Raw genomic sequence first — 25,439 nt, 5'->3', positions numbered from 1 at the left:
ATTTGTAGTTTCATACTGTTGTGGTTGGAAAAGATGCCTGCTTTGCTTTCAATCTTATTAATATTCTGAAACTTATTTTGAGGTCTAATATGATCTATCCTAAAACTCATTCTATGTGCACTTGAAAATGTATATGCTGCCATTCTATATAGCATATTATATCCAACATCCATTAAGTATATCTGGACTAATGTGTTGTTCAAAGCCACTGTTTTTTTAATTGATTTTCTGTCCAGATGATCTATCCATTAATGTAAGAGGGGGTGTTAAAATCCCCTACTAGTATGATATTACTGTCAATTTCTCCTTGTATGTATGTTAACATTTGATTTATAGGTTTAGGTGCTCCGATGTTGGTTGCATATTTACCATTGTTATATCCTCATGTTAGACTATCCTTTAATCATTATGTAATGCCCTTGTCTCATGACTGATATGTGTTGCTACCTTTTTAAAAAATTTCCATTTGCATGGGATATCTTTTCCCATCTCTATGTTCAATCTAGGTGTCTTTAGGTCTGAAGTGAGTCTCTTGTAGGTAGCATACAGAGGTCTTTTTTTTTTTTCCTTTTTTTATCCATTCAGTCACCCTATGTAAGAATGAGAAATCAATCACACTAATCTCTTTGTTGTCCATTTTACATTTTGCAGTTCCTATAATGATAAAGAGCTAAAATTCTGATATGATTAAACAGAACTAGGGTTTCTCTGTGGAACTCAGGTCAACCATAAACCTTTGCATTTCTGTGGTATTTTTTGTTTTCAAAAAATATATACATTTACACTGTTTTAGACTGAATTTTTTGTGTCCCTACAACCCCCCTTTCATATGTAGAAGCCCTAACCCACAGTATGGCTGTATTTGGAGTAAGGAACCAATCAAGGTTAAAAGAGGTCATAAGGGTGGGGTCCTGATCAGACTGGATTAGTGTCCTTATAAGAAAAGACATCAGAGAGCTCTTTCTCTCTCTCTTCTCCCTACCTCACCCCAAGGCACACATGCTGAGGAAAGGCCTCTGCAAGCCAGGAACAGAGGGCTCACCAGAATGAATCAGCTGGAAATTTAATCTTAGACTTCTAGCCTCTAGAACTGTGAGAAAATTAGTTTTTCAAGCAACTCAGTGTATATTTTGTTGTGGCAGCTCAAGCAGACCAATATGCTGTTTAAGCAAAGCTAAATATCAGCAGAAAGCCTAATGCCTAAAATCGTTATGCCCTTACTTCTGCCATTTTAAATTTCTATTTATCTGTTCGTAGTTGAGTAACTGTGATATTACTAGTGCTGAGCATATATTTTAAATGATTACATTTTAATGTAATTCTACTTCTTACAAACATTTATGAAATGAATATGGAATATGGCTTCCAAAGACCCATTTCCAGGGTAAAATGCCTAGCTAACTTTTTAGGCAACCATCAATAATTAAGAACATGAGGGGCACCTAGGTGGCTCAGGTGGTTAAGCATCTGAGTCTTGGTCTGGGCTCAGGTTGTGATCTCAAGCCATGCATCAGGCTCCATGCTCAGCTTGGAACCTGCTTGAGATTCTTTCCCCTCCTCCCTTTTCCTCCCCCATGCTCCTTCCCCTGCTTGTGTTCTCTCTCTCTCTCTAAAATAAACAATCTTAAAAAAAAAAAAAAAACCCAAAACAAAACAAGTTGTTTCTCTATTATTCCGGAGATAAGACAAACCAATCTTTAGGTATTTGAAATTTAAAGTCTTATATGTTCTTAAAAGCTGTATTTTTATTCTTAATATCAATACACAATAAAATACTTTAGGAAGTATTGCTAGGGATGGCAAAACTACAGCAAACGGGAGGTACTTAAAAGGGAAGAGCTATACAAATATGTAAATATAATTTACTACTTTACCTGTTGAAGTTCCTGCTCTCTTTGCTGATGTCTCATTTCCATCTGTTTAATTTTCTTTTCTAAGCCCATAAAATGTTTCATCTCTGGTGTATGGTTTTCTCTGGCTTCTCTTAGTTCTTCTAGGAGTTTTGCAATCTAAAATTAAGGTATGAAATAAATGAAAAACTGATAAGAAATATAAATTTTTTTACCAGGTAGTTTTAAGAATATTTGCTGCATTTTCTTTGTATAAAATTTCTCTAGAGAGGAGGTTTCTTGTTAATAAGAAAAATATCTTGAGTTGTTAAACTTAATAGCTTGCATTCCCTATGTTCAAGAAAGAAAAGGTTCATCCTAGTTCTGAAATGACCTCATAATCCAAAAGGTTCCGGATGACTGGACCACCTCTTCTCATGTATGCCAGGCTGATTATAGCATTCAAAATGAAGGTGGGCACTGTCTGGTATATTCAGGTTTGCTAACAAAGTATCAGTGTATTTAACAAGGTTGATTACTTTTAGGGTTAAATAATACATTTAAAGCACCCTACACAGGATGGCACCCAACACCCAGAAAGAGTTCAACCTCTTTCTGAGATAATATACCAAATTCTTACTGTCCTGGCTGTTGTCTTAGGTCCTGAGGATACAGAGATGAAAGACATAGACCATCCTCATGGAGGTTACAGTCTAGTGTGGTAGCTCTCCTTTTTCATACCATGGTTCACAGAGAAAATGGGAATATTTTCATGGTGCCAGTGAGTAAAACAGGGGATCTGAGAGATCTTCATACTGGGCTTGGTGAAATAAATGTATTTTCTTTATACCACATAATTATGATAATTTACTAATTGTTAGTATCAAAAGGTAAAATAACAAGCAAGTGAAAATGGCTGAAATTAACAAATTCAAAATTAACAAATTTTCCCATGGAAAACATTCAGTACCTAATAAAAACACTGGTAACATTACCAAAAAAAAAAACCACCCAAGAAACAAAGAACACCCCCCACCGCCAAACCCAATATAATTCCTAATTAGTTTCAAAAATGTGAAAATATAAGCAAATCAGGAGCAAATTTAAATAAATCTAAATATTTAAATGTGGGACACATCCCTGATGATATCATCAGGGACCAAAGAAATTTGCAGACTTTAAGTGGGATGATTGGTACTGTCATACACATAATGGTTAAATATCACTTTAACTTCTGTAAACTTTTTAATGACTGAAAAACAATTTTGAGTTTGTAATGAGACAACATTTGCAGTCATCACTATCTTATCCACAGGGAACCCATTCCTGGTACACCAGCTGGAAGTTCTGGTCTAGTGAATGAAGTACTCAAGTGAATGAGAATTCTAGTAAGTAAAAAATCTCCCAACAGGACCAGATGACTTTGTAAGTGAATTTTACCGAACATTTAAAGAATTAATGCCAATCCTTCTCAAACTCTTCCAAAATATAGAAGAGGCAGGAACACTTCCAAATTCATTTAATAAGGTCAGCATTACCCTAATAACAAAGCCACATAAAGGGACTATCAGGGGTGCCTGGCTGGCTCAGTTAGTAGAACATGCGATTCTTTTTTTTTTTTTTTAAAGATTTTATTTATTTATTTGACAGAGAGAGAGACAGCCAGCGAGAGAGGGAACACAAGCAGGGGGAGTGGGAGAGGAAGAACCAGGCTCATAGCTGAGGAGCCTGATGTGGGGCTCGATCCCATAACGCCGGGATCACGTTCTGAGCCGAAGGCAGACGCTTAACCGCTGTGCCACCCAGGCGCCCAGAACATGCGATTCTTGACCTCAGGGTCATGAGTTTAAGCCCCATGCTGGGTGCAGAGATAACTGAAAAATAATATCTCAAAAAAAATTTTTTTTAAAGACCCTAATTTTATCAGACAACTACGAGCCCTATCTCTGATGAATATAAGTGGAAAATTTCTCAATAAAATAGTAGCAATTTGAATTCAGTGCATTAAAAATATCATTCATCATGATCTAGTGGAATTCATCTCTGGGATGCAAGATGGTTCAACATACAAAAATCAGTGTAATACATCACAATAAAAGGATGCAGAAAAAACATTTGATAAAATTTAACATCAGTTCACGATAAAAACTCTTAAATCAGGTATGGAAGGAATGTACTTCAAATAATAATGATATATCACAGCCCACATTGAACTCCTGATTCAATGGTGAAAACTTCAAAGGTTTTTTACTAAGACCATGAACAAGACAAGGGTGCTCACTCTCACCACTCCTATTCATTATAGTCCTGGAAGCCCTTGCCAGAGCAATCAGGCAAGAAAAAAAATAAAGGGCATCAGAATAGGAAAGAATTAAAGCTGTCTCTACTTGCAGGTGACATGATTTTATATATAGACAATTATAAAGATTCCACCAAAAAACTGTTAGATCTAATCAATGAATTCAGTAAAGCTGCAGGATACAAAATCAAAGATCAGTAGTGTTTTTGTACACTAGTAATGAATTCTCTTAAAAAGCATCATAAACAATAAAATACTTAAAAATGAACATAAACAAGAAGGTGAAAGATTCCTACACTGAAATCTACGAGACATTGATAGTGGAAATTGAAGCAGATACAAAATAAATGTAAAGTATTAATTCTTATAATCCATATTCCTATATCCCCAAATCCTTATAATCCAGGAATATGGAGTATAAGAATACTGTTAAGATGTCCATACTTCCCAAGGCCATCAATAGATTTAATGCAATCCCTATCAAGATCCCAACAGCATTTTTTATAGTAATAGAGAAAACAATCCTAGAACTTATATGGACCACAAAAGACCCTGAATAGTCAGTGCAATATTGAGAAAGAAGAGAGTGGGATGCATCCTACTTCTTGATTTCAAGTTGTATTATAAAGCTATAGTAATCAAAACAGTATGGTACTGACACAAAAATAGACACATAGTCATATTTGACAAGAGAGCCAAAACTACTCAGTGGAGAAAACAGTCTCTTCAATTAATGGTGCTGGGAAAACTGAATATTCACATGTAAAAGAATGAAACTAGATCTCTATCTGATACCACTAAAAAAAATTAACCTTAAATGAATTAAAGGCTTAAATGTAAGACGTGAACCCAGAAAAGCTCTCTGACATGGGTCTTGGCAATAGTTTTTTGGATATGACACTAAAAGCACAAGCAACGAAATAAAGTTGTGACTTTATTAAACTGTAAAGCTTCTGTACAGAATCAACAAAATGAAAAGACAATCTATGGAATGGAAAAAAAATATCTGCACACTATGTATCTGACAAGGGATTAATATATAAAGAATTTATGGGGGCACCTGAGTGGCTCAGTCGATTAAGCGTCTGTCCTCAGCTCAGGTCATGATCCCAGAGTCCCGGAATTGAGCCCTGCATTGGGCTCCCTATTCAGCGGGGAGTCTGCTTTCCCCCTGCCCCTCAACCCACTCATGCTCTCTCTCTCTCAAAATCTTAAAAGAACTTATATAACTCAAAAGCAAAAAAGCCCCCAAATAATGCAATTAAAAAAATGGGCAAAGGACTCAAACAGACATTTTCCCAAAGATAGATAAATAACCAGTAGGTACATGAAAAAATGTTCAATATCCCTAATCATTAAGGAAATGCAAATCAGAACTGCAATATCACCTCACCTGTTAGAATGGTTAGCATCAAAAAGACAAGAGACAGCAAATGCTGGTGAGGATGTGGAGAAAAGGGAACCCATGTATGTTGTTGGTGAGGTTGTAAACTGGTACAGCCACTATGAAAATGAATATGGGGGCTCCCAAAAAATTAAAAATTGAATGACCATACGATCCAGCAATTCCACATCTGGGTATTTAACTTCAAAAAACTATGTTGAAAAGATATTTGCACCCCCATGCTCACAGCAGCATTATTTAGAATAGCCAAGACATGGAAGCAACCCAAGTGTCCACTGATGGGTGAATGGATAAAGCAGATGTGATCTATACGTACACACATATAATGAGATAATATTCAGCCACAAAAAAGGGAAGAGATCATGCCATTGTGGTAACATGGTTGAACCCTGAGGGTATTATGTAAGTGAAATAAGTCAGAGAAAGACAAATATCCTATGATCTCACTTACATGTGCAATCTTTAAAAAAGAAAAAAAAAAGAGAAAGACCCCAAACTCATAGAAAAAGAGATCAGATTTGTGGTTAGCAGAGGTGGAGAGGAAAAGGTGGGAGAAAGGGGAATTGGATGAAGTGATCAAAAAGGAACAAACTTCCAGTTCTAAGGTGACTATACTAGGGATGTATGTGCAACATGATGACCACAGTTAACACTGCTGCGTGGTACATGTAAGTTAAGAGTAAATCCTAAGGGTTCCCATCATAAGGTAAGAAAAATCTTCTTTTCTTTATGGATCATAACTAAGCTTACTGCAGTAATCATTTCGTGATATATGTAAATGTTTATGCTGTATACCTTAAACTTATACAGTAGTGTATGTCAATTATATCTCAACAGAACTGGAAAAAATGAGAAAAGATATGTACTGACATGGGAATATATTTATATTTACTGTTAGGTGAAAAGCATCCTTTAAAAATCATATATATGCACACACACATACACAAACATGTATTCTTCCCTGTGTACATGCATGAGCACACACCCTCACAGTATTTGTATCTATACATGAATAAATAAAATATGGAAGAATATATAGCAAAATAGACTCTGGGCAATGGGATCACGGGCAATTTTATACCTTCTAATTTCTCTAATATATATTAATCTTAGTATAAAAATATATTAAATATTGTTAAATATTTAATATATTAATTAAAATATATTAAATATTATTTATAAACAAATCCATACTCAACAGGGATAGAAGTGAATAACATCAATAAAAAGCATATATTCCTTAATGAATAAAATTATGATCTAATTAGTTTATTATTTTACTAACGCGAAAGAATGACTCCCCCAGATCCTGTCACTGAAGATGGATGACCATACTTTCCTACTGAAGGAGACAGACATCACTGACCACGAGCAGCAGGAGGCCCGGGTAGCGGAATTCCAATGATCCATACGCACGGCCCGCAGGCCTCTTCCTCCCAGACAAGACGTTTGTACAAGGTCCTCTTATACGCTGGTGAGTAGATAATCTTACAAACTACAAATTTCGATTCAAACTGAACCATAAAATTACTGCTATTTTTGCTTATCATGACTGCTTGAGTCTGTGCGCTTCCACCCATCTCATGTGCCTTCATACTCTGCAACTTACTGGATGGTGAATTTTCCTGGCCACATTGCTGGCACGAATGCTAGTGGTTGTGAACACTCAGTCCAGTGAGTCTGGATTCTAATGTGGTCTAGCACTGAAGGAGATACTGATCAATGAAATAAGCCCATTACTGCTGTCCACTGTCTGCTGTCGATGCCTGGTTTGGAGGCGGGCATGAGAGTTTGATGCAAAGACAGTCAGCTGGGGGCTTTTACAGTCTATATGTATCTGTTTATTTTTCTGTTCCACCTACTAGAATGCAAGCTCTTTGAGGGTGACACCTTTAGGTGTTCTACTCATTTCTATATCCCAAAAGCCTATCGACAGTGCCTGACACCGAAACACTTTGTTAAATGCGAGGAAGTAGATTTTATTCCATTTAGTAGCTAAAAGAAACCCAAAACCCTGAGACTGAGAGAGTTTAAAAACACTAGCAAATGGCTGTGGGTAAATGGTAAATGTAATTCTTCCTTCTGCATGAGAAACGGGCCTTGGGTTCAATTCACTTTCCAGCTTTGTTCTCTTGATAAAAGTAGATGTCATCTACGTACACTGCTTATGGTAACGCCCCAACCGGTGGAAAATCCGCTGGGCTTGGAGGGCTTTTATGAACTGAAATACCTGGTGGGAAGTGGTAGGTGTGGACTCTCCTGAGTGCAGTGACTCTTGCCCTGGGCATGTCCTTGTGGGATCCACTATGCAGGGGTTATGATAAAAGACGCTGGTTCTTGTGAAGGGTGGGGAGTCTGAGCCTGGGTGGTTCCTCCAAATGCCGGATGTGAGTCTTATTCCCTTGTGCCTGTACTGTTCCCGGAACAGCTGTGTGGACTGCTGTGGGAACTACTCACACCAAAGAGAGAAATGCCTGCTGTTGCCTTGTGTTTCTGGGCCTACAGCCAGAGTACCAAGTGCTGCCTACAGTCACTGTAGGACTCTAAATGTTTACCTGACTTGCCACAATAAGGCTCACTAACACGTTTAAGAATTTAAACCCAGATCTTATCATAAGCCCCCAAACCATTCCTACTATTCATTCATAAAATAAAAGCAGCTAGCTGTAGAATAACTGACACAAATTACAATAAGAACTTTGATAATGTTTAGGAGTCACTATAATAGTCCTTGGGTTCATATTAAAGGTCATTCTTGGTTTCTAGAATCTGTATAGACTATACAGATAAAAACAAAACAAAATCCTATTGATGAAAAAGAAACTATGACCAATAAAATGCATGTACTAACTGCAGAACATGGAAACAAGCAATAATAGCAGCAGTCCTCGGAGTTGTCTAAATTTAAGGAGTCTGAGTAAAGATTCAGGTCCTTTCTCTTCAATTTCAGCATGCAAGGAAATAGACTGTTGGAGTCAACAGTGAGTGGAAAAATAAGACTGGAAATCTATGGTGAATGCTAAAACATGAATAATTACCTTTATCATTATAATATTAAAAAAAAAAGATCTGCGGAATACACGCCTGAGTTAGCATCAACTGAATGAATATACACTAGAGGCTTGGTAATGTTTTCAGCCTATTGCAGCAGATAGGATTTTAAAGAGATGTGGTTTAACAACACTTTAGGTAACAGAGGCATGGAACAAAATGCAGAAATTAGAAAAATCTTTTCAGGTTTTCATGATTAACATGCTAGTGGGAGGTGGTTTACTTCCCAATGTCTTGAACTAAGTTGGAAAATTTTAAATTGCTGTTTTTTCTATAGAGGTGGAATAACAACAAACAAGCAGTCAAAAGACAAAACAGAATTTGCTACCATTAAAAAATGTGTACTGTGCTTTTTCCTGTGGTCAGAAAGAGACTGGATTTACCCTCCTTTCTTAACTGAAAAACCAGAAGATAGATGAAACAACTGTTTTCAAATCCCAGCTAACAGCACTGCAGGACCGTGATTCGTGAGGGGTGGGGAACATACAAGGTGAACTCTAGGACTGCCCAGCTGGCCACCCAGAGGCAGTTTCGAAGCCCCAGGAAATGGCAGCCTGAATAATTTGGGAGTTCCTGCAGGGCTGGGAAAATGAACTATTCCCACTGGCCTGAGAGAAAATCCTTTTGAGGGCCTGCAAAAGGTTATCAGTAGTGGGAATAAATAAGCCCTGTTAGAACAACTATTTTAAATGTACTGCACATTAAAAAGGCAGACTGTCATTATTTTATTCAAGAGATGGAGTGTTTGACTTAGTTTTCCAGTAAACAGGCTTGAAAATCACGTTGCAGCTTTTCTATTTTCAAAACAGTTTAGCTATTCTTAAACTAAGAACACTGTAACTTGACTAAAACTGACCTTTACCTTGCAAACACTAGAATATACTTCCTTTTATTGCTTTCCCTCAAAATTTACTTTAGGTCTGTGAAGTTCTGTTAAATTACTGCTTATACAACAAAGTTTATGTACATCGTAAACACTGAAAAGAATGTACATATGCTGAGCTACAGCCTTTCGATTCCTGAAACAAGACTTTTTAATTCATAGTTACATAATCGTGGAGTGTTTTTACATTAATCTTTTCATAATGCAATTAGTTTTATGTTCTGCTTCTGTGGTTTAATAAATAATAAAAAATGGTGTATATGCTTCAAAGAATAGAATGCACAGTTTATCTGTTTTTTTTAATACTTTCTAGAATCATCAAAGGGATCTTAGAGTAATAAAAATGGTGAGTTTCCAGAAAGACCTATTTCCCATGATATTGTTACTGGGGATCCAGCAGGACTGTAACGACTGCTTTATCTATTTCTTAACCAAATTAAATAGTATTAGTACTTAATGCAGAAATGGCTTTAGCCATCCAATTTTGCCTCCTTAAAAAAAAAAAAAAAAAAATCAAAAGAACCAAATACCCCTTCCCGCCACTTCCTCAGTGTCCAGAAAAATCTCAACATCAAATATATAAGAAACTTAATATTTGAGAGTTTCATCTGGGGAAAGCAGACTTACCATAAACAAGTTATTAATATTTTTTGACACGTGATAAATATAAGTTATTTCTGTTTGTACATTTGTTAAAATGTATGTAAAAAATAATATGAAATGGCTAAGAAAAGCTTATGTTAGTACAATATTTTTGTTATTTCTTACCTCTTTCTGTAGGATTTCTTCTCGAACTTGAGAAACTGCAAGAGACTCCTGTTTACCCTGCAGCTCGTTAACTTGATTTTGGAAATGTTTTAGAAGTACCTAGGAAATTATGTTAGAGGCGCTGAGTTAAGAGAGCTCTTCCTCAAATATTTTTTGAAAAATATAAGAAAACCAACTAATGACTTTTATTTGTACTAAAAAAAAATTCCCATATTTTAAAACTACCAAATTCTAACATGGAAATAAATTGCCACAGGAATTAAGTTCATTGGATTAATTAAGCTCACTGAATACACTCATTATTTTGTTTCAATATCTAATATAAAACATCACACATATTACAAATTATTGGCTATATAACTACTTAGTTTATCTCTAGTACTTTTCCTCTGGAGTTCTGAAAAACACCTTTTAAAATAAACCTCTATTATAAAGTTTAAGCATTTTGAAGAAAGTAGCCAATATTGTCTTTATTACTTTGTGATTAAATAGGATAATAGTTTTTACTAAAGAGCTACTGACAAAGACAGCACAAGCCTAGTATTAGCATGAAATAAACGTCACACATTTTTGGCAAACTGAAATACATAAATACTTTCACCAAGAAACTGAAAACTTAGGGAAAATGTACACCTCTTATCTGATGCTTTACTTTTACTGCTTCTGCCATCAGACTATGCTGACTTCCATTTAACTCATAATTTACAGTATTACATTTAGAACTCTGGGAAAGTAACACTGATGTCACCATGGTGCAATGACACTACTTTATCTACCTCTCCCAACTACAGAACGACTTGCTATCCTGTTTATACTACCCACTGACACCCTGCTCCCATGGGTGGGGGGCGGAGCCAGAGACGTTATCTGCAACTGCTGTATGATGATTACCTTTGAAAAGCACTCTAAACCTTTCTCATTTGAATACTAAAATAGGCAAAATTGCTTCTGAGCTATATGAATTTAAACTATAGACCTCATTACACTTCACCCTTAAATACCCCAAATACTTCAACATGCATTTCCTTATAAGGGCATCTTCTCAAAAAACCATAATAGCATTTTTATACCTGAAATAATGTACAATAATTTCATAATATCCACTATCTGGCCCTAAAAGCAAGCAAACAAACAAACCAAATCGCTCAGTTGGGGAAATTTAAATGGGCTCCATGCTGGGCGGGGCCCAAAATCACGACCCCAAAATCAAGACCTGCGCTGAGATCAAGAGTCAGATGCTTAACTGACTGAGCCACCCAGGCACCCCTGAGTAATTTGTTTTTAATCAACATGCTATTAAATAACTATTGATGGGAGAGGAGAGATGGTGGTAAAATAATCACTTCTTGGTCCCCCCCACCCGGCTTGTTTTTTAAAATTAAAACCTAGAGAAAAGAGCACAATGGACATTTTATGTCCTTCAATTTATCAATACTAACATTTCTGCCACATTTGCTTTCTTTTTCTCTTTTTTGGGGGGGTTATGGATACAAATTCTGTCTTAATACTGTTTTTTCAATTTTCTAATACCACAGAAGATGGGCCACACAGTGGATATTCATGGATATTCCATGTAGAATGTACATACTAACCAAGAAGGAAGACACACTTTTTGAAGAAATGTGGATGAACTTTCAGCATATTCTGTCATAATTCTAAGACTATGCTTCATAATGGCTACAGCTGTGTGTATCTCTCTGTTGATTATTTTATACCCAGTGCCTGATTGTCTATAGACCTCGAATCATTATTTGTTTAATGAATGAAAGGTAATTGGGCAAGAAGAACGACAGGATAATTACTTGACAGCTGGGACTTGGGTAGAGGGACTTCGTTCAACATTCAAGTTCAAGTACTCAGGTCTCAATCGCATAATGTGATTCTACCATCCCTTACAACTGCCTTAGGAGGAGAACTATCTAAGAAATACTGGGACAAAACTGTGAAACCACTTATTAAGAGAGAATAATTTTAAAGTAGAATAGTTAAATGCATGGTAATGGCATCCTCTTCTATTAAACAAGATCAAGTCAATAATTTCTCATTTCTATCAAAAAGTGAATTTAAAGTATTTCTAAATTAAATAATGTTCTGTTAACAGTCCTGAAAAAAATAATTTTAAAGCCAAAGAAAGTGTGTTAAAGTCATCCACCTCTTGAGTTGCTATTTTGCGATTTAGTTCAGCTACTTTGGAAGAAGAATTTTCAACTGCATTTTGGCAAAGGAGTTTCTCTACTTCCCTCTGATGAGATGCTTTGAGAGATGCAATATGTGCTGCTGTATCTTCCTTGACCCTGTAGAGCAAATCAAAGAAAATCACACATAGAAACAGCTCATCAATTCAGTTAGCACAAAAATAATGTAAGAAGCTTGGGAACTAAGGAAACAAAGGGAGTGAGCACCAATACTGTACTCTGTCAGGTGCTTTACACGTGCTTGCCTGTGAGATCTTACAGCCATGCCGGGAGCTGTTATTCACTGCATTTTATAAGGGCAAACTTGAGTTTAGGAAGGAGGCATGTCTCTAGAGTCCATTATGAAATTGCAGAGCGGGGGTTCAAGCCCAGCAGAGTTGGAGCTCAAAGTCTGGGCCTTTCACTCAATCCCCAGGCTGGGGCTGTACTTTCTGATAGAATCAAGGGTTCTAAATATTCTGTCTGGATTTACAGCAAGGGCCTCACATTTTGTCTTTTAAGATAAACTTGGATTTTTGCCCAGATTCTTATTTTGATAATCACAGTTCCTTTTAGAATCTCCAATGCTTTATCTTTAGGCAACATTCACCAGGTTTTGGTCCATGCATGTGAATCCAGGGCTAGCTGCCATGTCATAAAAGTAAAATAATATTTATGGTCATTCTTTAGGACCCAGTGTAATCTGCACCTAATTTGTTTGGATTGTTAAGTGGGAGAGACTACTGATTTGTGTCTGTGACAAAATGTATGCATTCAGAGGCAGTTTAATAAGTGGCAAGGTTCTGATAAAGACTTGATTATATCTTACAGATAAACATTTTCTCTCTTATTGGAAAAGTTATTAAAAATTGACAGGATTTTACTCAAAGCAGATACTGAGTAAATTACTATTGATACATATTAATATAGCAATTCCCAAACTATAAACAAATTTATCAGTTGCTTATTTGACTATATGAATATTTCCTCATGGAAATGGTGCGATTAGAGTCCTTGGAAAAACATAAAAATCTAAAGCATTTATGATATAACTGAACTAAACTAAAAAAACGAACAAAAAAACCCCAAACAGCCTAAATCTGTGATTGGGAAAGGTTACTCCTCACTTCTCAAGCCCAGAACTATCCGAAAAACAGATTAACAATACTAAATATGTACAGAAAAATTTATAGGAAAAATTTCAATTAAATTATTTCCAGAAAAGAATGTGATTCTTTCCAAATAGCTTCATTTCTAGTATCACATTCAGGACTCAAGTAACAAGGTTTCAGTTTGGAAGCATTTATGGTTGCCAGGTTGACTCAATCAGACCTAGCTGCCAGTCAACCAAGATGCATTTGTCTAGGTGCCCGCCATGCTCATTCTGCTCCTACGCCAGGCTGCAAAAGAAGTATAATCTTACATCAGTTCTCAAGGAGTTAGAAGGCCGTGCGTGATTAGTGCTTTCCTGGTAGTTACTATTGGTACTTGGTGCATAAGTTAGAGAGGAGCTGGGAGCAGGAAATTTCCTGGGAGGCTCTAGGAAATATTTTGTGGAAGAGATAGTACTTGAAGCATGAAAGAGCAAAAGGCAGCAAAGCCATTGGGCAAGTCAGGCCCACAGAGAGATCTTGCAATGGTGACAGCACTTGGGAAGCCACGGAGAGCAATTTAGTCTTGATACTTGAGGAAGTGGGAGTCAGTGGAGGGCAGTGTAACAGCAATATTTAAAGAATATTAATGGTTCTTAAGCAAAATGATTGGGGGAGACAGAAACTAAAATCAGGGAGATTAGGGTGGGGAAGCTGTCTAGTAAACCAAGTAAGGCTGCACTACGATAAGGTAGAAAGCAAAAGGAGATGTATTTATAAGGAAATACCCCATAAACTGTGAGCCCAAGAAATAAAGGAGGTAAAGCTGGACTTGGCAACTGAAAAAATATGTCATAAACAGAGATGGGAAAGTTGTGAAGGGGAGCTAGTTTATGAGTAAAAATGGAATAAAATTTGAGATACAACGGATTCCGATAGGAACAATCCAGGAAATGGTAGATTTAACATCTGAGTTCAGGGAAGAAAACAAGCCTTGAAAAGTAAATTGGAGTCATGGTTCATAGAAGCCACAAGAATGGATGAATTTAGCAATGGAGAAAGAAGAGTGAATTAACAGCTGAAAATGAACCCTGGTAGAAGTCTGATTTTTGTGGAAGAAGAAAGAAGAGGAGTCAGAGTTGAAAGGAAGAGGAGTGTTAGAGGTGTCAGTCATGGAGTTTATGGGAGGAAACCCATATTTCAGGAAAGTCAACAATGTCAAGGAAAATGAGAATAGAGACAACATCACTGGACCAGGAAAGGTCACTAGTGAGAGATGAGATTTAAAAGACTGGTGAGGATGAGAGCCCCAGTTAAGAGGAAGTGAGGTGCAAATAAGAGGCTACTTGTGGAAAACTGGCACTGACAGCCAAAAAGAGGACTAGAACTTTGTTTGAAGACAGTGAGAAAGATCTGACCATGTTAGAAGGCTCAGAGGGAAGAGACAGTAGACAGTCCCTGGTGATTCTGAGAAGGAAAGGGATGAGCACAAAAGTTCTTCAACGCATGAATGGATGTGAGCACTACATTAATTTGAAGAGTTAATTTGTTAAAGAGGACCTTTTCCTCTTAGAATGTCAACTAGTCTGTTTTTTAAAAAGATTTGTTTTGGAGGGAGAGAAGGAGAGAGAGAGCAAGCGCAGGAGGGGGGGATAAGGGGGAGGGGCAGAGAGAGAGAAACTCAGACAGACTCCCTGCTAAGAGCGGAGCCTGACGCTGGGCTGAGACCCATTAGACTATGACCCAAGACGAAACCAAGAGTCAGATGCCCAACCAGCTGAGCCACCCAGGTGCCCCAGATGGAGAATCTTAAGCAGGCTCCACGCTCAGTGCCAATGTAGGGCTCGATCTTATGACCCTAATGTCATGACCTGAGCCAAAATCAAGAGTCAAATGCTTAACCAACTGAGCTGCCCAGGCGCCCCTGTTCAACTGGTTTTAGTACTAGCTGTTTACTGCAGTCTGTGTATGGCAGTCATCAGTGATGACATACATTTTCAAAAAGGCCCAGTAGGTCAGCTGATTAATACTACCTAGATAAATGTGGAAAGACAGGATTTGTCAGCCTGAGGACATGGTTCGGGTTGACATGGAGATTCAGGTTTATCAGGATCTGGGCTTCCAACATACAGAGATCCTACTATGAAAGAGATCTATGCTTAGCAATGTAATACAATTTCTTAAAATTTGGTAATGAATTCAGCTCAGGGTAAAACTAATCACCAGAGGAAATACATCTTATAATTTTGACGTTTTTATCTTTATATGTCCCCATATAATTACAGGTTCACATTTTACCTTTTCATGGAATTTTCAAATTGGTTCATTGCTGCTTCAGACTTCATCTTCAGCTCATTCCTCTCCACAATTAATCTCTCCAGTTCATTTTTCAATCTGCAGTTTTCTTGTAAAACCTCTGAAACACGGGAATCAGTAAAAGTATTTGGTTGGTAAAGCTTGCCATCCAGGGTCCCAGGGAACGAGTTAGCACTTCCTTTACCTGAATGCAAACCATCTTTCTTCACCCTTTTTGCAGTCACCTCCTCTCTACCCTTAGAGTTCTGATTAGACAGCATCGTCCTCCTCTCCTTCTGAAGCCTCTCCACAGTTTTCGAAAGGTCTTGTATTTCTCTCCCCTTGGCAGCCAGCTCCTCGTTGAGTCTCACCAGTTTGGCTTTAGCGTGGGCCTGTTCTATCTGGAATTCTACAGACTGGAAATCTTTATCATCTTTGTCATTGTTCTTGAGCTCCAATTCGGCCTTCTGATGTTTAAGAATGTCTATTTCAGCTTCCAGTTTCCTTACAGTGATGTGATGGGCTTCCTTGATGCCGTCGAGCTCCCTCTGTAGTGCTTCGGCCCTGCAGGCGCTGTCAGGGCGGCTCTGGGGCGCCTCCTTTAGTCTGCGGGCAAGGAGCTGCTTCTGCTCCTCTAGTCTCTGCTCATACTGAATCTGAAGAAAAGAATTCATGTAACGTCAAAACCACTGCTAAGTACGTGTTCGTTACCGAAGCCCTGCGTTCTACTGGGTCCTACCTATTCCTTCATTCGGGCATTCACTACATATGCTGATGCTTCCCACTCTGGGTTCTCCGAGTCAGTCACATGTACTGAAGTCCTAATCTTGAAAGGGCATAACGTTATATATTCTCAATATGCTGTATAATTTCACAATTAATGTGTTTCTTTATAAACAAAAATTACACATTTCTGTACACCCCAAAACTTAAGTATCACAATCGAACCTATTATTGTGTACCCTTCTCTGTGCAAATTGACAAACTGTACGCTTTCAGGAGAAATAGGGAAAGCAATTGGGCTCACTGAAATCTTTAAGAAATAGTACATTTTCAACTTTCTAATATCAATTTAGGAATTTCAAAGGGAGTAAATCAGCTTGGATTTGTTAAACTGGAGCTTTAATATTACAAACAAAATAACCTAAATAGGTTACTCTGCAGAGGGAGGCAGTGTTTGTTCATTCATTAATTGAATATTAACTGAATATTTATTAAGCTACTGCTGTGTGCCGGGCACTGCGCCAGATTCTAAAGAAAAGAAGTGCAGCCTGCAAACAATTCACAGCCTGGTCAGGAGAGTGACATGGCAAGTTTCATCTCCTATGATAACTGTGGTAACGGGCCTTATGAACATGTGCAACGGGGATGAGGCACCCCCGTGTGTCTAAGAGAAGGTGGGAAGACTGCAACACAGGGAGTACATTTAGGTTTGGGCTTGAGAGAGGAGTGTAAATTTGAGGATAAGTGGAAGCAGGGACATTGTGGAAATAGGAAGAATACGCGTAAAGGCAATCTAATGCTTGGCGTGTTCTGGGAATCATAAAAGAAAGGAAGAAGTGACAGAGTGAGCAGGGACAGGAGGGGAATGAGGTAGGGAACTGCAAAAAGGAAAAAGTCAGGGTGGGTAGAAATATTTAGATATATAAAAATAGTGCAGGGGGTTGGAATTCATGCCTCTGTTTGGTCAGTGGAATATTAATATTAGTTGTAATTATTACAATCATTTATTGAATGTTTGCTACACTCCAGACAAGGCAGTAGGGCTTTAAATATACTTTGCCACTCGATCCTCCCAATATCCTATGAATTAGGGATTAATTAAGTATTTTAGCATCTGCTCTGTGTCAGGCACCTTGCTGAATGATGGAACACAATGGTGAGTAAAAGCTGAACAGTCCCAGCCACCATGAAGTCCAGAAGCTAGATGGGGAGAGCGGTCACTCATGATCCGATCAAAATGGCCGGAAACATGGTGGATGCAATGGAGAAGTGCATGGGACTAGAGTGCCTCTAAGATAATTTGTCTACCAGGGAGTCCATGAAGGTATCACTGGGGTAGCAATGCCTGGATTGGAGCTGAAGGACAGGAACACCTTAACTGTGAATGAGGCAGGCAAAGCACACCAGTCATAGGCAAGAGTCTGCCAACATGTGTGGCTGCAGGAAACATGGCAAGTAGGAGAAACACGTTAATATAACGGGACAGAGAAAGCATCGTGGGAGAACACACTGGACAGTGGGAGGGGTCTGGCCATACATGGATTTATAGGCCATTTATATATCCTAAGAGGAACAGGAAGTTATTGAGGGATATAAATAAAGGGGTGTGTGTGTGTGTGTGTGTGTGTGTGTGTAAGACAGAGGGATATGGAAATATAATTTTGACTTTAGTGTCAAGAGCTGATTAGAAGATGGGGTGAAGTGGGTATGTGTAGACTAGTCAGGAGATTACAACAGTCATCCAGGCCATTTTTTATTAATGATGGCAGGAGAGTGACATGGTGATAAAAAGGCACAGAGGAACTGAACGAAATTTAGGAGTAAGAATGGCATAATTGGCACTAAGTCAGTTACTATCTCTTTTACACACGAGGAGAGGGAGACTCAGAGCTGAAGTAACTAGTGCAAAGTCATGAAGCTGTAACGGTGCAATGGGCCCAGACGGAAGGCTGGTCTGACTCTACAAGCCTGTGTGTTTCCCACTGCACTGCAGTCTCCTTCGGATAGGGGGCAGTCTGCTAAGTGCAGTGTGGGGTCAGATGCACCTGTTGGAAGGAGGTCTGGAGGGAACGTTTAGGGGAATAGAAGAGGAAACTGATTACCCACAGCAATAGGCTTGCCATGCAGCACTGAGGGAACTCGCGAGACCAGACACCTATGCACCCGAAAGCCCTACTGTCACAATGTGCCATCGCCTCAGAAACACACATTTGTGTGAGAGGAGGAGTGGAGAAAGAGATGTGTGAACTGCAGCAGAAAGCGAGGAAGGTAAGCACGGTTGAAAACTGGGTGGTTAAAAAAGAAGTACACCTTGGAAGTTAGGAGCGTGAGCGAAGAGAGAGAACCAGGTCGAGGGCTGAGAGATTTGACAAAGAGGGTGGGATAAAGTAAACCCAATTTCCTTGACATGACCTTAAATTAACGAGCAGGCCAATGTGCTTCCAGGTTTTCAACCTTTTACTGTTTCTGGAATCTAATAGTCTATCGTCTGTTGCTTCTCTCAGGACAGAAATCTGTGGACAATGAGATCTGCTTCCTAGAAGCAGCGTGGCCCAGGATCTGAGGCCTTGCTCCATCAGTCACCAGCAGGAGCACCTCGGGTGAGACGTACAACTGTGAACATCTCTGTTCCCGTCTGTAAAGCAGGGTCGCAATATCTATGTCTCACCAGTGACTGGAGGATGATGCAGGATGCACTAAAATGTCCGTGAAAGCATCTAACATGAATTACCACAGAAACGGTGTGCTTAACAAATTTTTAAAAGTAAATGAAATATCATATCTTCCTTCATACTTGGTCATCCTAGCACTTGTATTTTCTAATTCATTCCTCATGAAGGATCAGAAAACTCAGAAAGTAAGACATTTTGAACAGGCATTGCCTGGTCCCCTGCTCTACCCGCAAGAAATATTCTTTTGTTTTACTCCCTTCTCCCTTGTCTAGGGAAATTTCAAAATAGTATTTTCAACCACGGTAATTAAAAAACAATTTTTTATTGAATATACATCAGAGGTGTTTTACTCTGCCTTTTCATGACTTAATTTCCACTAATTCTAATATCAACAAGAGGGGGCCCTGTGCTTGATTTTCCATGCTTGAAACAAAAAGAAAAGTTGCTGAAGGAAAATAAAAAAGATAAGATGGGTCTAGGTTTCTTTTGCATCTGCTGACACTCATGGTAAAGGTTTTACAGGGAAGGATGTTTAGTAATTTGTAAAAATGAGACCTGAGAAGGGCCCAGCCCCCATGGTACTGAGACCTTGAGGGTCTAGCTCTTACCTTCATTTTCTGGAACTGTTGTTCCATGGTACGAAGGCTTTTCTTTGCTTCTTCATCTCTGCCCTCCAAATCAGCTTCTAGTTTTTTTATTCTTTTTTCCATAAAGTCCACTGTATTTCTATCCACTGTATCACCAGCTGCTGATGCAGCCAATATTAAAGCAGGTAAAGAATTGGGGTATCTTCTCTTTAGAATTCCTTCCATTTCCTTAACCTTTTAAAATATTTTTGCATATATGTAAGGTCACAAATATATTGGAATTAAGCAGTTTGATGTATAAATTTAGGTTATGCTCTATCAGCCATGTCTAGATTTCAAAGAGATGTTTATATCACATCTTGAGACTGAATCAAATGCACAAACACACAGATTAATTTCAAATTTTATATCCCTAGATTATCTGATTTTAAAACACTATAGTATAATGTCTAGTTTAGTACTGGTTAATTTATAGAAATCCTTTTACATATATTTGAAATAGATCTTGGGACTTTCTATTGTACTAGTAATAGCCAATCTTTCTGAGGACAATGCTCTTTCCTTTTCCCCACAGACTCCCTTGGATGATGATGCTTATACTATCTATTGATTGGAAATGACTTCTATGCACATGAATGTGCAGAATGTTTGCAATAAACACAGAGCTTCCTAAGCACCTGCCCGTACCTGCAACAATCTCCACCCGACTCATCCCTCCTACAGATGTCCCCCTCCAAATGAAGTTTGATCTATTCTGAAGTTATTTCTTTCAATTAGAAAGCAAGGAGGATTAGATAATATGTAATGAAGCCTTCACAAAAGACACTTTTCATTTGTTCTATTAAACAATAACATATTTTATGGTCTTTCTGTAAGAAAGAACTGTGCCAGGGCCCACAAAAACTGAAGCTTGATATTATATATGTGCATGCGTGTATACCTGTTTTTGTTAAACATTACGGTTAAGATATCTTAGAAAAACATATGTTAAAATACTAAATTCTTTGAGCAGTTTTCTACCCTCTGAGCATACAATAAAGTGCAAGAGCACCTGAGAGGTGGTCCAGTGCAGTGGTTACTGCATGTCTGCAGTTAAGACTGTGCCACCCAGCTTTATAACCTACGTCAACTCCATCTAAATGTCTTTTGCCTCAGTGGTAAAGTGGGAATGACAACAATACAATTTCATGGCACTGATACATTTAAGTGAGGATCATATGACATTTGTCTTGGCAAAGTGCTTAGGAGAATGTCCAGCATGCAGTGAGGGCTTGATAATACTGGCTTTTATTATGATCTGGTCTCAAAAACTACCTTTCCTAAGGCAAGATGGGTTGCTGGTGCTCAAAATCCTGTTTATAGATGAAAATTGTTCATGTTAAGTATTCAAGGATCTCATCATTTGGAAAGTTAATAGCAGATATTTCCATTCATGACGACTGCTTGCACATTCATATATATACCGTAAATTGAAATATATCCAGATATAAATATTGATAATTCCATCTGCAACATTTTCAAAGCTTTGCTTTCTCTGGTACTAAAAATCTAATTATCTGGAGTAGATCTAAGCATATAAAAGTATATACATACACATAACACATCATATATATTGAAAAAAAGATCTCGATTTTTAAAGATGGTTTATAACATTATTTATAATTAATACTTTCACTTAAAATTTTAAGAAATGTTTTAATCTAATTTTGATTTCTTAAATGTTTATGACATTTTTTTTGGAAAATCAGATTTTATTTATATTTTCTTTAATTTTGCTTTTTAATATTATTCTTTGGTCACGGATACTAGTGTGGCTCTCATAAAAAGTAAATGCTTTTTTAAAAATTCTCACTGGAAATTAAACTATGGAATATTCCATTAAATAAAAGCATGAGTAAAAAACTACACATCATCTGAAATTTTCATTATAGCTGCATCTAATTAATTAGCCCCATTTTCACTTATGTACTATTTAGAAAAGATTAATTATTAATTATTATTATTCTATAATCAATCTATTTCAGAATATGGCTCCAAAATGATTCTGAATATACTGCGATATACCTTGACTTTAAAATATATGTTAAGGTTTAAAATCATCAGGATAGAACTGTTCATGGGAACAGAATAAGATCTGAAATGTACATGCAGCAAACTATACAAAATACTATTAGTGAGTCATATTTCAGAAAGATATAGTTTAAAATGGTAAACCAATATACTTTTAACGAAACCATTAATAAAGGAGAAAGGTAACGTGCTGTACTTCTAGTCAATATGGATCACCATTTCAAGTCTTAAGTTTGCTGTTAAGCATGCTTCAGTTTTTCATTCTGATACATGTAGTTCTACATTATTTCTCTTAAAGTCATCAGGTGGAGAAGTTTCTTTGTTTTTTTTCTGACAATTCTGGATGGCTTCACCTACGTTAGCTAATTTAAATCTTAAGCACTGAAAAATAAAACCCAAGCAATCCTGGACTACAGTTATTTCAGAATATTTATAGCTCTTCGAAACACCTCTGTCCTATTCCTTTCCTGGCTACTGAGCCCAACTACCAAATCATACCTTTTAATGTAAGAACAGGTCCTGTGAAAGTAACAAAGTTAATTTTCTGCTTAGTTTTCCTTCTTGCATAAAACTGGGTAATATTCAGCCCAGTGATGACCTCACAATTTTGGGTTTGTGATGGAATAATAGCCATACGTTTAAGTATCATGACTTGACTGCAGACTCATGCTTCCTTATGAACAGGGCTAGAAGTTCTTATTTTGTTTTAATATTGAGTTATGAATACAAATGTTACATTACAGAGTTTTAAAAACAGAAGGAGAAAGTTAATATTCCACCCACGAAACAACTACTTCAATGAAAAAACATCTTTAACCTAATCAGCATCACTATATGACTTTTGAAAAGGTCCCCAGCTACACAGGCCATGACATGAATATTTCTAAGCTTGCCAGTGAGCAAGAACTCAAAATTAAGGCCAGCTCTTTGGAAGACTAATTGTTCTATTTCCAGGGTGTTTTGCAACACTTCCCAAACACTTCTAACATGTTCCCAACTCAAGGATCTCCTTTCCTGTACTCCTTTCTCACCAAACTTTCATCAGAAGGAATCCTAACTCTATATCCAGAGTTTTAAAATGCTGCTTGACTAGATGTCTAATAGAGCTGGAATGCAAAACAACCTTTCGTCCACAGGTCTACCATCCAGTGAGGCACAACAGCTTACACTCTTTATGCAGAAAGCCACAGACTATATAAAATGATTTTGTTTACTACTTTTATTACTGTCACTTTAAATATTGTATCTCAAGTATTTAAAGGGCAGTTCTATATTAAAATAAATAAATAAAAATAAGAACTTTCAGGTCAATTATACTTTGTAGGAACTACTGAAACAAGAGAAAACAAAAAGGCGCTCTACATCAAATACCCTAAACACATACTTGTCGCTCTAGATCCTGAATTTTTTTGGCATCAGCTGCTTTCTCTTTTAAACGTATCTTCTGCGGAATAGATGGATTTCCAGACTCAGCTTTCAGCTTCTTAACCTATCAATAATAAGGAAAGAAAATGTTAAGAAGTGTATTTAAAACACACCAGAGAAACCCCAGGAGAGATGTGTAATGTATTCATTCATTCATTTATTAATTCCCAGATAGGGCGCTGTGCTGGAGATACGGAGGGCAAACAAGATAAGCCTGCTTTCATAGTGCTTGTACTCTGGTGAAGGAGCACACGATAAGCTAATAAAGTAAATCAACGATTAAATAAAATAACTTCAGAGACCGACAAGTGCTATAAAACTGAGTGAAAGAATGGGAAGAAAGGTCAGAAGGGGACAGGACTGGTAGCTCCATTAGATTAGGAGATCAGAAGAGGTCTTTCTGGGGAGAAACTGGAGCTGAAACTTGAATGAGGAGTGAGACATGGAAGCAACCAGGCCAGAGTAATCTAGACCAAGGTAGCCCATGGAATAAGTGTGGCATGTTCAAGAATCAGAGGGAGGTGTGGTGTGGCGGCAGGAGGGTGGTACATACGTGTGAGGCTGCAGAGGCAGGCAGGGTTCAGACAATATGGGGGCCTGATGGATTATGAAAAGGAGCTCAGATTCATTCTCAGTCTAATCTAAAACGGACTACACACCTACGAGCAAACCCAAACCCAATCTAGCTATTTTCATCAGCAGAGTTTACAGTATTGACTCAGTTACACTTACAAGGCTAAGAAGAACTAATTGTTGAACAGGGTTCATCACAGAAATACATTCTAAAATGATCATACTACCTCAAGTCTGAGCTTCTCAATTTCTTCATTTGCTTCTTTAAGCCGAACCGCATCTTTATCCAGAAGTTCCTGATTTTCAGCATACCACTGTAATCTTTTTTGCAGACGACTGATTTCTTGCTTATGGGTTTCTTCTAAAATTTTTATTTCATATAATTTTTCACCTATAAGAAAAAGGAACTCCTGAACTTGATTGTAATTTTCCAAAATATGGAAATAAACTAAATTACATGAAAACCAATGCCTATCTAATGAAAGTGTTATGAAAAAATATGCAAAAAAATGATCTTTGCAATGTAGTGTCCAGTTTAATAAATTAGTAAAGAAAGATGAAGACTGTCTTTACAGTCCAAATCCTCAAATTCATAGCAAAATTGGCTGTGTATAAAGTTTTTGATAAATCAACTGTCTTTCCACTGACTTTCATTATAAAAGCAAAGTTGTTTTGGGGCGCCTGGGTGGCGCAGCCGTTAAGCGTCTGCCTTCGGCTCAGGGCGTGATCCCGGCGTTATGGGATCGAGCCCCACATCAGGCTCCTCCGCTATGAGCCTGCTTCTTCCTCTCCCACTCCCCCTGCTTGTGTTCCCTCTCTCGCTGGCTGTCTCTATCTCTGTCGAATAAATAAATAAAATCTTAAAAAAATAAAAAATAAAAGCAAAGTTGTTTCCATGGGACAATAAATGTTGGATCCAAGAGATAATAAACATGAATTCCTATAATTATATTAAAAATTGCAATGGGAAACATTAGAGTTTACTATGCATGATTTCATTTAACACAACAAACATATGATGGGCACTATTATTACTATTCTATTTTACAGATGAGGAAAGCAAATGTTAATTTTCTTACAAACAGGTAAGTGGATTTTACCGTACATTTCTTACACTGAAGATCACAGTATCACAGCAGAAAGAACCTCACAAGGGCTCCTCTGATCCACTTTTCTAGCCCTGGGTTCTGTCATCCTAAGCTCCAAATCACAGGCGCACTCAATACCATGCTCAAGAAACACACTCCAGCAACCTCCCTCCACCCTTTCACTTCTGCGTCTTTCCCTGTCAGGACCCAGCTCAAATGCCACTCTTCCCTAAAACCCCTGTGTAGTATCATAGTACCACGTCTTATATTTATTTGCAATTTTTAAAATATTAAACTTCTCTGCATTCTTATCTTACGCTCCTTTGTTTTCCCTGGTGGGGAATGTCACATTTATCCTTGAGTTTTCTATAAACACAGTGCACTGTTATTTGTTCATTTGGCAAATACTTGAGAGCCTAGGTTTCAGACCCAGGGATAAAAAGGCAGACCATGCCCTCAGGAAGGTCACCGTCTAGCCAGGGTGACAGACATGAATGTGAATAAAT

General features: G+C 37.7%; 1 protein-coding gene across 4 annotated transcripts in view; it reads right to left on the bottom strand.

Moving 5' to 3' along the window:
- Positions 1-25,439, bottom strand: part of CEP162 (centrosomal protein 162) — a 101,239-nt gene that overhangs the window by 12,370 nt on the left and 63,430 nt on the right. For 3 of the 4 annotated variants that reach the window (XM_045804506.2, XM_045804511.2, XM_045804523.2), the window contains 7 exons: positions 24,073-24,236; positions 23,232-23,336; positions 19,799-20,011; positions 15,799-16,451; positions 12,388-12,529; positions 10,236-10,334; positions 1,875-2,009 (listed from right to left, as the gene is read on the bottom strand). In XM_045804506.2, the coding sequence (XP_045660462.2) occupies positions 1,875-2,009; positions 10,236-10,334; positions 12,388-12,529; positions 15,799-16,451; positions 19,799-20,011; positions 23,232-23,336; positions 24,073-24,236 (1,511 nt within the window). The remainder of the gene's footprint in view (positions 1-1,874; positions 2,010-10,235; positions 10,335-12,387; positions 12,530-15,798; positions 16,452-19,798; positions 20,012-23,231; positions 23,337-24,072; positions 24,237-25,439) is intronic. The other variant, XM_045804516.2, reaches the window with a different exon arrangement.

This window comes from Ursus americanus, chromosome 29 (genome assembly GCF_024610735.1).
Source record: "Ursus americanus isolate L20-20 chromosome 29, mUrsAme1.1.p, whole genome shotgun sequence".
NCBI lineage: Eukaryota > Metazoa > Chordata > Mammalia > Carnivora > Ursidae > Ursus > Ursus americanus.
This window is presented reverse-complemented; position numbering and strand designations above follow the sequence as displayed.